Source organism: Perna viridis, chromosome 1, assembly GCF_037379345.1.
Source record: "Perna viridis isolate PV_CMFRI_1.1 ecotype Kerala chromosome 1, ASM3737934v1, whole genome shotgun sequence".
In the NCBI taxonomy this organism is placed as follows: domain Eukaryota; kingdom Metazoa; phylum Mollusca; class Bivalvia; order Mytilida; family Mytilidae; genus Perna; species Perna viridis.
The window spans coordinates 54,926,089-54,938,410 of NC_142445.1; the positions used below are offsets into that span (position 1 = coordinate 54,926,089).

Here is a 12,322-nt window from a genome sequence, read left to right on the forward strand (position 1 = left end):
AAAACAATGATAGCTGCTAAAGCACAAGTTAACAAGTTCATATTCATTACATGTGGCCAATACTGGTATTTCCTTTATCAAAATATCCATGAATCATCAAATCAGTTAAATTGTAACTTAAATTTTCACTTACATGGTTAAATTTACACGTTAATTTCATTTTGGACATATGTTTCTGTGATGTGCTCAAATTAACTGCTAAAGCACAAGTTAACAAGTTCATATTCATTACAGTATCAGAATCTGTCACACATCTAAACTGATCAAAACTTGTTTTACACACATGATCAAATAGTCATAAAAAGCTACAGCCAGTTTAGGCAGGTTTTCATACTTTTCATATCACAACTCATACATTATGCCAGAGCTTGCCAAACTATGCAGACTTTCTGTATCGCGCTAGAACTCTAACAAATAGGCTTCTGGAACAGGGTTATGTTACTACAAGATTGAAATCATCACTACAGAAGTTTTATTGTCATCATCATGAACTCGTGGATCGTTATGGTGTATTCATCTGCACCATGAAAACTGATTTATTCAATGGGTCATAGTTTTCCTTTCCTCATTAGTCTACCCCAGACTTGACTTTTTACTTTTTTTTGTTACTTTGTATGTATGATTTTAGTTACTTTAAGTTCTTTGTTGTGTATGTCTGTTTTCCATATCTGGTCTTTGTCCCTGGATTACATTCTTTTGATTACTGCTATAACCTTGGTTCCCTTGATTACTCTTTCATATTGTGATATGACTTCTTTTGAACTTCATGGAACATTCTGATACTGGACACAATTTTTAAATATTGTACATGAAACATTAAGTGTGATCATGAAAGTAAGTTGTCTAAATATCCCATGCACAACATCATTCCTGCTATACATTTGATCAGGTGAGACCAATAATAAGGGCAATGAAGATGGTAATCCTACATTCTGTATAATCAATACTGATAGAGACATTTGTTTAACATTACTGATTGTCTTAGTACTACCAGGATATTCTGAGTTGAATACATGTACATGCACAAAATGCATTCAAGTTTGATGTACATGTATCAATGAATTTGGATTGTCATTTAATATTTGACACAGAATGATAATATTAAAAAAAATAATAAAAAAAACCCTGTCTTATAAAAATATAGGATGCAAACATAGCCTTATATGGTTTATAATTTTAAAAAATCTACATATATAAAATAATATTCAGCATACACCTCCGGCGTAAAATTCTGGTTGAAAATCAAAGAAAGTTGAATTTAAAGACCCATTTAAACACAATTTAGACCAACTTTAATATCTAAAATATATGTGGTAAAACACTAAAATGTACATCTGAGAACACAAAGAAATATTTTTTTCATTTTAGTTTTGGACCAGTATATGAACTAATATGAAATCAAAAGATCTTAATACCAAGTTCCATTCAGTATATCTTAGAAGTACAGTCAAACCTGTCTTATGTGACCCTTCAAGGGAGTAGGTAAAAAAAGTCACATAAGACAGGTGGTCACTTAATACAGGTTTAAAATTATCTTTTAGTCAAATTGAAATACAATGTAAAAATAAAAATGTACTGTACATTAAATAAAAATAAATTCTTTATTTTAACGATTATAAGAATCTGTCACTTAAATTAAAAACAAATAAAAACAATGCAATTTTAGTAAGCTATGTTTTTCTCCAAATCCTCGAGAACTTCAGCTTTACAATTTCGGAAGTTTTGAATCTGTGTTTTTCCTACTCCAAAACTTTCAGCTACTTTATATGCTGGACTACCATTGTCCAACAATTTAATTGCCTCTACATTTTGTTCTAACGTTATTATTCATACGTCAGTATTTAGTTTCCGGATATTTTCGTAAATTTGACGGAATTTTTTGTTTTAAAATTACTTTACTTCCGGTTTTCGAACACTTCCGCTAAAATCAAAAGGTCGCGTAAGTCAGGTTTTTTTTAACCATTTAGACATAAATAATACGGTCACTAGACACGTTACGCAGGGAGTTGCTTAATACAGTTAAAAATAATAGAAAAATGAATTGGGGGGACCTAAATTAGGTCGCATGAAACAGGTGGTCGCTGAATACAGGTGGTCGTTAACACAGGTTTGACTGTACAATAATCCAAGTGTAAACTTAATTTCATTGAAATTCAACATGAAACAAATGTATGCATATTTGACACAGGCAGTCCTAATAAATAAATTCTTGTACACATACATGTAGACCCTTTAATGATTATTCAAGTTCTACTGAATAGCCTTTAGGAAATAAATGAAATACTTTAAAAAATATGGGAAATATGGGAAATTATCATTGGAACAGAAATGTTACTGAGAAATATACCTTTCTGTATCTTCATACTTTTCCCCTCATAATCCAAATATTCCACTCTTATTTAATATAGCAGTATAATAACTGAAAGGGTCTTTTCCAATATATTTAAGTAATACCAAACCTTCATTTGATAAAGGATCTTGTGTCATTTTTGAGAAATAGCCATCTGGTACAGAGGAAAAAGTCCAATCAGGTGAGCCAGAGGGCCAGAATCATTTCAGGTACGTTTATAGCCAATACTTACAATCTCTGAAAATTGCAATGAGGGTTTTACAGCAGCACAACGTGTGAACAGACAATGTTGCTAACTGTTTTGGTTTTACTGTATTAAAGATATATTTTCGCTTTTTACCCTTTGACCTTCAAGACCCTCTTCCATGGAAACACAAGTCACCTGATCGCAATTCTGTTTCCTGTTTGGCAAAACACTGATAACAAAGTGGCGTTAGAAAAAAATGTATCGAAATTGTGTGCCATGTGTTATTTCCTGAATGAAATGCAGAAAATTATAGGAAGAAAAAACAAAATTTTACCAGGTTGGTTATCTTTTTATTCAAAGATAGTACTTGTTTCAGTTGATCAAGTGTTTTATTACAATATGTACATCATGTAGCATGTAATAAAATAAATAGAAGTTTGTAAGTCATTTTTTTGTGGTTGTTTCCTCCAATTTTTATTAGAAAAAACCTGTCATTACTTTTTTAAAATAAAATCTGGTGTCTCTTCACAATCTAATTAAAATAAGACCTATCAATTGTTCCATTCAGTCACTGCATGTAGTGACTGAATGGAATCCATTAATATATGTAGGTTTAATTTTAATTAGATTGGCATCTTCACATCTTCAAGAGGAAAAGGTCATTAAGTAAATATTTTTGATAGAAAATATTTTGTTGAGTTGTTCATAGAACATTTGACTTTCAAATTAGTCTTATATTGATCTTTCATTCAAAATGAGCTTGTTAACAACAGAGCTTTGTGGAGAGCAGCATGTAATGGCTGCAGCATGCTGAACTCCATTCACTTGGGGAAAGAGGGACACAATATTAGCTTTTGACAGACTTACAGTTCATTATGGACACAACAACTGGTTTGGAAAAAATATAGCACTAAGTTTTAAATTCAATTTCAAAACTTTCAGTGGATTATACTGAATTGTTGAAAATACAGAAAATGTAAACAAAAGGTTTGAAATTTTAAGGGAGGTAACACCCATTGAATAAACAAACATGTATAATTTTTAAATTCATTTACAAATGTGGTTCTACAAAATTTTGACCTGTTAAATAGACAGGAATGTACAATGTGCATGTACATGTATTTGTAAAAATAAATTGTGCAGTAATTGTTGTCAGTCTGATAACCCAGAACAGCTGACTGTTCCACAAAGATTATTTACCTGTCAGTGACATCAATCGCACAGAACATTTTGTCAACTGAACATATGATTATCAAAATTAATCTTCTCACAAGTACTAGTGCCAAGCATTCAATAATTAGGGAAAAGACAACATTGGCACAAATGTAATTTATTGATTTCTAGAAGTTTTACAAAATTTTTGAGGAATCCTTTTAATGTCCCAAATAATAAGCTTAATTCATAAAGATCAAAAACGAGATTCTGAGAGAATTGTACTATTCAAGATTTATCCCCTTCCGCTAACAGGAAATAAAATATAAAACCAATACATGTGACTACGTCAAAATTAGATTATAAACTTTATAACTGCTAACATAAACAAACCATTTAACCGAACACAACATTGCAAGCTAGATCACATAGAAAGAAAAAGAAACTGCTCCTATTTTTCCAGCTTTGGAATGCAGAAAGTGTCATTTCATGCATAGTCCTATTAATTTGCATACATGAAAGTAATGAGTAAACTCTCTCATAGGATTTGCAATAAAATTACTTGTAGGTTGAATTCAAACAATAATGTTGTTTTTCTTTAAAGTATGAACATTTTTACTTCTGTTCATTTTTTAAACTGTACTTATTTAAGGAGAACGGATATGAAATTCATCTCACCTCTTCTTAGATGTTTTAATAACTTATCATATCCTTTTCAAATAAATATCAGGGTAAATATAGTGGCTTGTGAAATCTTTTTGCATGCTTACTATGGTTTTAAGTATTAAAAAGGCTTAATGTGGTAAATTAGATTAATTTAGAAAATCCACAAGTTGGAAACACTTCTCATGAAATGTCTAATTATATGTTAATTTTCATGTTTTTTTATACCTTTTTTCTTCCTATTTTTAGGTACAACTTTATCTATATAGGTACATCAAATGCGTATAAGTACTATCAACTAAGTTGACAACTTGATAGTATGAAATACATTTGAAAAACACTCAAGTGATGAAAATTTTATGTTTTATACTTCTTTCTACGTTCATTCACCCTGCCGATGTGTACTTTCTTGTGATGTTAAGTTATTGTCAATGTCATAAGCAGGACAGTTGAATTTGAATCTTCAAATTCTTCCTTGGCAAAATAAAGGAAAAGCCTCGGCAATCAAAGGGTTAAATTATTGTGTGCAGCAATTTTGAGTACAAAAATGTACATGTACATTAACTTTAAAATGCAAAGGAAGTACAGTATATTTTTATACTCATTATTTCAAAAGTTACTTACCCAAGTAAAATACAATATTTCAATGACCCCAATTTTTTAGATACCAAATTTTTTTTCAAAAAAGATCTTTCAAAAACAATGAATACATGGATTACCACTTTTAACTTAAATATGACTATTGACGACTATCCAAATTTCCGACCTGTTTCCAACCTGTTGATTTAGTCTCAGTCCCAACTGCCACAAACTTTTATATCACGGATTTTCACAAAACTGTCAGCTACTGGTCAAAAGTATATCTCCCAATTTTCAAGACAGAAGCAATTCTTCCAAATCTGCCAACCAAAAGTTGATTCCTCAATGAAACTGTTGTATGATTGCTCTTTTTTTAGAGCAAAATATCAGCAATATGCAAGATAGTTGCCTTGAATTTTGGGCATGAACTTGTTTCCCAGGAGAGGATGAAAAAATTGGTTGGCGAAAATTACTTGCCAGCGAGAACTACTCCGAAACCAGAACAACGTACATGAACATATACTGGTTACCACTTGTGTGAAAAAATGCAAATCAGATATCACTAAATTTTTTCCAGGACACACAAATTTTGCGGTTCTTCCAACCCAAAATTGACATTAAAACTATATGTACCACTAGGCACTACATAAAACAGCAGGAGCACACACATCAGAAATGCCAGTAATGGTAGGGCGATTTATGGAATAAAGAAATCGGGCTTAAATCATACATACCTTGACTCAGTCTCTGTCACAACATAAATCGTGTAGCCAATGCCATGTAATGAACCGATTGGTGTGTGTAAATTTGACTATTATCATCTGTTTAAACCGGATACGTCGTTACTTGTGTAAGGGAGGTAATCGATATAATTTTGCGGCAAGTGGGGACAACTCTGCAAGAAATGGCAAGTGTTGCAAATAATTTCGACTGCCTGCCAGAAAACATTATTCTGGAAATCTTTAGTTACTTGCCAGTTAAAGAGCTTTGCTTGGTCGGAAGGTATCATCATAACGTTTCATATACATGCGTGTACATTTTTACCCACAGTTTTCATGATTTAATCTTTCCATGAAAAATCTCACAATTTTGATAAAGTAATTTGAAAGTTATTTCTTATTTTAAATGTTCATTTTTTACAGTCGTAAGTAAAGTGCCTTATTTTTTTCTGTTATTTATTTAAATGATTTTCTGACAGAAAATTGATGATATTGGCAAGTTTGAATACACGAATTCACAATTGTCATTTTGCCTTTTTGCCAATTTTGGTCCGAATGACCCCAGATTTGTCTCCAAACAACCTTTTGACGTCAATGAAAAGTAATTTTAAATGTAATGTCATTAACCTTTAAGTTGAAGGATAATTTACTACAATAAAAATAAATAATAAAACACAATAAAATGTATTATTTTTGTCAATGGCGTCCACAAGTGTAAACTAAATACATCTATTCTAATATGACGTCCTGAACAGGCTTGAGACAACAACTGTGGTTAATTTTTGATTGCTATATGAGCAGCACGTGACTAATTGGGTGTGGCTTGTGTGTGTAAATTACTGTCCACTTCAATCGTGTAAACAAACACAAGTAACATTCCGATGTGTATAAGCTGTTTTCGTTTACTTCAGTAGTGTGAATGAACATCAAATTCATATTTAAAAATATTAAATGTTATGTTTTAGAAAAGTTATATTATATTTCATAAAAACTGCTTACACACATATTTGGTAGCAATCGCCATGTGCCACATGCATCATCATGTATTGAACCAAACAATAACAATCGTCAATGAAAGAAACATTGTTCCTCTCCATGTGTGAACACTGTGACCTTATAATGCATATGACTATTGCCATATCTAACATTGTTCTACTTTATTCACCCTTTCCCATAAATTGTACAGCCAAATATGGACAAATATTGTGGGTCTAAGGTTACTGTAATAGGTCATGAAAATGTAAACAGTACCGTTATTGTCCTTTTAGAATCGAAGTAAATCCCGGAAACTCGGGGTAAAATGATGTGGCATAAATGGTCAGCTTATGACAAAACAATGATAAAATGGAGTTTCTGGGATTTATTTCTTAATTAAAACCACATACATTGTATTTATGTTTCTAATTAAAATTCCCATGAAAATTAATGATTTTACAACATTACATTATTTCAAAATAAATTTATGACACTTATTTTTTTTCTGTACTAAACTCTTAGTCCGAATTTCCTCTGATCCTGCAACCCTCCTCTTTTTTATTTGGATATTGATATGTTCTAACCCGATATATCAATATCCAAATAAAAAAGAGGAGGGTTGCAGGGTCAGAGGAAATTCGGACTACTCAACTCTATGACTCTTCTGAAAATGATAATGTATAACCTCATCAAAACTACCAAATTTCAATTTCAACAATTTTTCTTTTTAATGGTAAGAAATTCATCAAAATCAGTTGAGATGTATTCTATTGACTAATTTTTGAAGAAGTATGATTTTACACATAAAGTATTAGGAAATTCGTGATAAAATAATATATTACAATTTTTTTTGCTATTCATTTGTATGTAATAATTTTGAAAGTTTAATTTTGTCAAGGTCCATGAATATTTAAAAAAAAATCTTTCTATCACAAGTGCAATATTTAAAAAAAAAAGCAAACAAAACCAAAGAAAGAAAACAAAAAAACTGTAAAAATGGAATTACCTGTAAACTTTAAAACTAGTGAAACCTATCTATTTTGTGCAGTCCTATACTGGTATGGAGGTGTTGGGTGTCTGTTTTCATCATATGTGTTGTTGTACATACACACCTGGTTTTCATGCAATGCCTTGAATATTAGTCAGTTGATCTTTATAAAATTTTACAACAAAAGGAACATTTATATTGACTAAAGGGGTTATGGCCTTTACCCTTTTGGAATTAGGTGCTAAAACTATTTTTTCCAAGAAATGAACTATTCAACTTCAATTAATGCATATGGATGTCTCAGATATTGTTCCACAATATTCTATACCACTATGGTCATAATGGGGTTAAGGTTTGAGCCTTTAAGGAATGAAGGATCAAAAAGGGGCCAGAAACAAGCGTTCTTATGATGTCTGGACAACAATTTGACTGAGTAAATATATCTTATTTGAATTGTAGTACACTGTGTCATACTACAAAAGGAAGTATTGAATTTTTTTTTTTTTTTTTTTTTTTTTTTTTTTTTTTTTTTTTTTTTTGGGGGGGGGGTGTGGGTGGGTGTGACTTGAGCTTTTTTAGAATTGGGGGCCATAAAAGTGCCAGAAGCAAGTATTTTTCTTATTTCTGGATGATAACTCGAGTAAAAGGGAATGGATCATTTTGAAATTGTACCACAAAGTGCCATACCCAAAAAGAATGGTTTGAATTGATTTAGAAGTTTTCACTGGAAGCATTTAGGAAAAAGTGGCCAAAAAGGGACCACTTTGATTGTGGTCAAGTTCTAATCCTTTGTCAAATTTTATAAAGCTGTATTAAGTTTGAATGGTATGTCCATACTTGTTTCAACTATTCAGGGCTCTGCAGTGATATTTAGCTGCTCCCTGTCAAACATTTTATTTACTTAAAATTGGTTCTTGTTCAACTTAACAAGGGGCAAAATACATTTAAAGTAATATCACAGACCCTGGCTCCACAAACCTTAGAAAAGTCTGAGAATATGCTAAACTGTTTGCAACGTCATGAATGTTCAAAACTTTGAGTGGTGTTACCATAGAAGATTATTCTGACACAAGTATTTTTTTAGAGTTGTGACTCCGGGGCAAATGATCCTTTTCACAGAAAATTGTAAGTGTAAAATTAGTTGTAAGTGATGACGTCATAGTAGATCAAAGTATTGTGACATCATAACTCATGAATCACTTTACCCTGACATGACTTATCTGGTTTAGAAGAGATGATTCCAGGTTGGATTAGATTGGTTTCATGGTATATATATTATGATTCAATAGATAGCCTTTTAGTATATTAAGTTCTACAAGTAACATTAATATACACAGTAAGAAGTTCAGCGTTCACATAATGGAATTGTAAGCCAGGGTGTACATTGTATATTAGTGTAACACACAAATCTAAAGGTTCTTTGTAAACCAAAGGGTCATTGACTTGATTAGCATGTTTTTGTTGGTCTAACATGTCTATCTGTGGTTTATTGTATAAAAAATAGTATATGTGAAGACTTGCAAGTATTACTGTACTCCTTAAATGCTTTGGGGAAATATAGAAAAATGGACAAATGATATATGTTCTTTCTTATAGAGCTTTTTTACATTGTTATTTTAAAGGGTATGTAGAAAATGGAGAAGAATAGCCAGAGACAACACATTATGGAAACATGTTAATCTAACACCGTACAAATTAAACCTATTAAAAACCTGGAAAGTCGTCAGATCTCATTTCTCAGAATGTCTCATATCCTTACAACTCAGGGGTGATATACTCCTTAAATGCTTTGGGGAAATATAGAAAAATGGACAAATGATATATGTTCTTTCTTATAGAGCTTTTTTACATTGTTATTTTAAAGGGTATGTAGAAAATGGAGAAGAATAGCCAGAGACAACACATTATGGAAACATGTTAATCTAACACCGTACAAATTAAACCTATTAAAAACCTGGAAAGTTGTCAGATCTCATTTCTCAGATTGTCTCATATCCTTACAACTCAGGGGTGATATACGTAAGTATTATAGTTTGAAGCATTATTATGCCTTACCATACTTCATTTAGTCATTTAACTTTTGAAGTTTGTATCCCCTATAACAGGGTAGACGTTCTTAGTAACTTTGATCATATGGATATTAGGCTCAAAGATTTTGAAGACAAAAATATCAATATGAGGCAGGTGAAACCTTAAACGCTTCCGAAGAAACATAAAGTCATACCATTTCATTTAGTCAGTCCTGGTTAATTTATCTAGTTACCTTCTAATACTGTTTAAATGGTTCTGATATATATGGTTTAAATGGTCCTCATATATATGGTTTAAATGGTCCTGATATATACTGTTTAAATGGTTCTGATATATATGGTTTAAATGGTCCCATATATATGGTTTAAATGATCCTGATATATATGGTTTAAATGGTCCTGATATATACTGTTTAAATGGTCCTGATATATATGGTTTTAATGATCCTGATATATATATGGTTTAAATGGTCCTGATTGTCCTTATACTCTCCAAATTGTCATAGTCTGAACTCTGAATGTCTGAACTGTCTTTGAGCAGAGTTGTATGGCATCAGTAAGGATTTATGGGTAAGACTAATAAAGTCATTTGCTCAAACATTTGGGTGCCTTATGTTGTTGTCTATTTTGGCAATCCATATCTTGGAAAATGCTACAATTGGATTTTTATTTAATCATCGAAGCCAGCAAATGTTTTCAACAATAATCCCTTATAGTAAAAGGAAATAACAGTTTTTAAGCTTCTGAATGAAGGTGCAAACTGGATATTAATACTTATTCTGGACATAAGTACATTGGACCTTGTTGATAATACATGTACCACTTTTTTACTATTGATTTCTTTTTCTTTTTTTTAGAAACCATCAAGGACAAAAACCCTGTATCAGAGGCCATGTTTGATGACTTGAATGAGCGTTGTCCAAGTATCAGACATCTTGCTCTTTATGACTGTAAACTACAAAATCTAAAAATGAAGCTGCCATCAACCCTGACCTCTATTAAAATCATTCATTCCCAATGGAAACCAAGGTGGTTCAAGGGTATTCATACACTCATTCCCAGTCTGAAATCTTTAGTGTTGGAACAAACTATAAGGGTAGATAACCATGATATGGATGACATTTCTAAAATAAGTGGACTTGAAATTCTCAATACCAATGCTTGCTATAGAATAAATGAGAAAGGGTTAGAAAAAGTTGCTACTCTTTTGACTAACTTGAATGTATTAGAAATAGCTCACTGCCAGTGCACAGACTTGATTCTGCACCATTTGTCCAGGAATTTGAAGAAGTTAAAAACATTGAATATTCGTGGTAGCAAGGTCACTGATTCAGGAATATCTACTCTCATTGAAGGTATCCCTGACCTCCAACATCTAAATATACAGAAATGTGATCTTCTCATGGCTCCTGGTCTGGAATGTTTACTGTGTGCGAAGAAACTAAAAACACTGGTGTGTAATACTACACATCTTACACCTGATGTAGAGAACAGACTTGAAGATATGGGTTGTACTATCACAACACTTGATTCAGGGAAGCATTAAAAATGTAAAATAATCATGTATAATTTAATTAAGAAGCTATTTCAAATTTACATGGATTATTTACTATTTAAAGGAAACCAGGTCAAAAAAATTTAGTACATGTATACAGTTGTCAATAATAATTATGATATAGCAGTCTCCACTATTAAGCTGTAGTTCGAGGCCCAAGGCTTGTCTAAATGGAAGTGGGCCTGTAAAATTATCTACTACAGGCCAACAGTCACTATATAAAAAATTCTGAAAAATGTATTTCGGGCCTGTGAACTAGAAAGTTAGTTGTGAAGACTGATAATATAGATATGTAATCTATAAGGCAGGAATGAACTACATGAAACTTGATTTGTATATCATTAGATTTCTTTGTATATATATATAATGAACTTTATTTATGACATTGGTTTTTTTTAATCATGTTCATTAACTTTATCTTCATATTAGAGTTTCATGTATAACTTTATCATATATTGCTATTTTTTTCTAGGTTTATATCATATAAAATCATTTGGCATTAGAGTTTGTTTAAGGTTCTAACTACTTCAGCTGATGTTACTAAATAAATAATATATGCATACATTGCTATGTTTAACATTATCATGATTATGATAATATCATTTTAAATGTTTAAATGAATGTTTTCTTTATTGTGATGTGATATTTTTAGAAATAAATTATTTTTTAATTTTTTAGACATCAGTTTCTTCTTAGAAGCACCAGCAAACATTCTGAACCTAACAACATAAATGGTGAATTACTTGAAAATGAATATGCATTATCAGTTTGAAAGGATACAGATTCAAATTTACTTTTGAGGGTGGAAGGTCCATGGTATAAAATCAAAGGTCCACCTAAGGAAAACAAAATATCTTAATTAGAAATTAAATGTAGAATATAAAGGTCCAGGACCTATTTTAATAAAAATGGATCAGAAATTTAGGGGCTAAACTAATTTGAACCTCTGACCCTTCCTGTTATATAACATCTCATATTTTTATTCAGTCACTTAGAATACGGTATTTACAGAACTTGACATCAAAATTTGAAATTTTCTAGAGACCATATCAAAACATCGACTTTTTTTTTATTGTTTTAAAAAATATACATTATTATATTTGATACATGTGCACCTTATGAAA

At 31.2% G+C, this 12,322-nt stretch overlaps 2 protein-coding genes across 2 annotated transcripts in view; one reads left to right on the forward strand and one right to left on the reverse strand.

Annotated features, from left to right (window-relative positions):
- LOC148629428 (inositol hexakisphosphate kinase 1-like) overlaps positions 1-5,797 on the reverse strand; it is a 23,704-nt gene extending 17,907 nt beyond the window's left edge. Inside the window, exon 1 of the mRNA XM_088550812.1 lies at positions 5,666-5,797. The gene's annotated coding sequence lies outside the window, so the exon portion shown is untranslated. The remainder of the gene's footprint in view (positions 1-5,665) is intronic.
- LOC148629429 (F-box/LRR-repeat protein 12-like) lies at positions 5,770-11,875 on the forward strand. Its single transcript, XM_088550842.1, has 3 exons — positions 5,770-5,933; positions 9,236-9,397; positions 10,505-11,875. Exons 1-3 carry the CDS (start codon positions 5,836-5,838, stop codon positions 11,187-11,189), a joined length of 945 nt encoding a protein of 314 aa, XP_088406968.1. The 5' UTR covers positions 5,770-5,835; the 3' UTR covers positions 11,190-11,875.
- Positions 11,876-12,322: the final 447 nt, after the last annotated feature.

What these genes read in the sequence shown, in the direction of transcription:
- LOC148629429 (XM_088550842.1), top strand. Translation starts at nt 5,836, where the DNA reads ATGGCAAGTGTTGCAAATAATTTCGACTGCCTGCCAGAAAACATTATT. An exon ending in GAGCTTTGCTTGGTCGGAAG is followed by an intron (nt 5,934 to 9,235) that starts GTATCATCATAA and finishes GTTATTTTAAAG; the next exon opens with GGTATGTAGAAAATGGAGAA. An exon ending in AGGGGTGATATACTCCTTAA is followed by an intron (nt 9,398 to 10,504) that starts ATGCTTTGGGGA and finishes TTTTTTAGAAAC; the next exon opens with CATCAAGGACAAAAACCCTG.